Source organism: Rutidosis leptorrhynchoides, chromosome 1 (assembly GCF_046630445.1).
Source record: "Rutidosis leptorrhynchoides isolate AG116_Rl617_1_P2 chromosome 1, CSIRO_AGI_Rlap_v1, whole genome shotgun sequence".
Classification (NCBI taxonomy): domain Eukaryota; kingdom Viridiplantae; phylum Streptophyta; class Magnoliopsida; order Asterales; family Asteraceae; genus Rutidosis; species Rutidosis leptorrhynchoides.
The window spans coordinates 436,816,686-436,818,209 of NC_092333.1; the positions used below are offsets into that span (position 1 = coordinate 436,816,686).

The window sequence follows — 1,524 nt, forward strand, 5'->3', positions numbered from 1 at the left end:
CCAGTTAAGTAAATTATTAATATCTCCATGAATTTGATCAATCAAATTTTAACTTTAACATAATATATCGGCCACCAAGACTTATAACAGACTAAATTAATAAATACTCCGTAAACGAAAATAAAATAGAGTGCATGTCCACCACTAAAATTTACTAGCAAAGCAAAAAATATGCTTTCAAATGTTTAAAATGCGTGTTTGACTTTATATTTTATTCTTTTTATACACAAAATTAGTGACAACGAAGAAAAGTTCCATTGCCCTTATCTCCACTACCACCGCGAACCACCATGGAAGTCATCTCAACCTCCGTTCCTCCGTCCATCAACCTCCCCAAAACCCATCACTTACACCATCTCAAACCACCCTTTCTTCACCACCAAAACCACCACATCTCCACCACAAAACACCACACTTCAATCACATCAACCAACCCCACTCTCTCTTCACACCACAAATTCACCCCATTTCCATCCACATCTCCACCACCACCACCACCAAAAACCGCCCACACCCACCGTAACGCCGCCACCGGATACGCAGCGGCGCTGGTGGACGCCGCCATATGTAGCAACTCTTTTGATGGGGTTTATAAAGATGTGAAAAAGTTGTTGGAGTGGTTGACGAATAATGAAATGTTGAAGGATGTGATGAGTGATGTGTTGGTGGATGATGGTGTTAAAGGGAGAGTGATGAAAGAGGTGGTGGTGAATGGTAAGTTGCGACGGCAAGTGGTGGCGATGGTCAAGATGTTAGTGGCTAAGAATAAAATTGCGATGGTTGAACAGGTTATGGTGGAGTTTGAAAAGATTTATTTTGACTTAAATTGTGTTACAATTACTAGTAGTTTAAAAATGGTTGGTTAATTTTATGTTTGTGGTTTGGAAATATTGATATTGTTTCATGTTGTGTGTATTGTGATTTGGTGATTGGCTTTTCATTGATACACTTTCTTGATCAAATGTGATAATAATTCCACTTAATTTGTATGAAAATTCACTTACGGTGACTCAAAGAAGTAGTACTAGCTAAAAGTCTGTTAATGATCTGCCGCTTTTAATTCAGTGGGTAAAGGTATGTTTCTTCTATCACTTACTAAGTCATTTAATCTGACAAATAGTCCGTATGAAACATAGAATTAGAAACTTCTTTTTAAACATATATGAAAAACAAGACTTATTACAAAATAAAAGTCTTCCATGACCATGAGAAAGAGCAACTTTGTTTCTGAATCATCTATATCCTATGATGTGTCTATCATAAAGAGAAAATGGACATTGTGGTACTAAGACCATTCTTTACTCTAACAACATATATTGAAACTTTAGTTATTAACGTTACGAAAGTTTGCTGGCAAGTTTCAAATGTGCTCGGTAAGGTCGTCTCGTAGTTTGTCGTGCACTCTCCGATCTCGTATCTCTCTATTAATCGTATCCCGATGTCTTGATCTACTTCTGATATTCTTTCTTGGACGATTATTTGGATCAGCAAGCATTGCTTCTTCGATTGAGCTAATTTGAAAAC

General features: G+C 37.1%; 1 protein-coding gene across 1 annotated transcript; it reads left to right on the forward strand.

The window, feature by feature from the left end:
* Nucleotides 1-290: 290 nt before the first annotated feature.
* Nucleotides 291-866, forward strand: LOC139902594 (uncharacterized). Its single transcript, XM_071885204.1, has one exon. It carries the CDS (start codon nt 291-293, stop codon nt 864-866), a length of 576 nt encoding a protein of 191 aa, XP_071741305.1.
* The last annotated feature ends 658 nt before the right edge of the window (nt 867-1,524 follow it).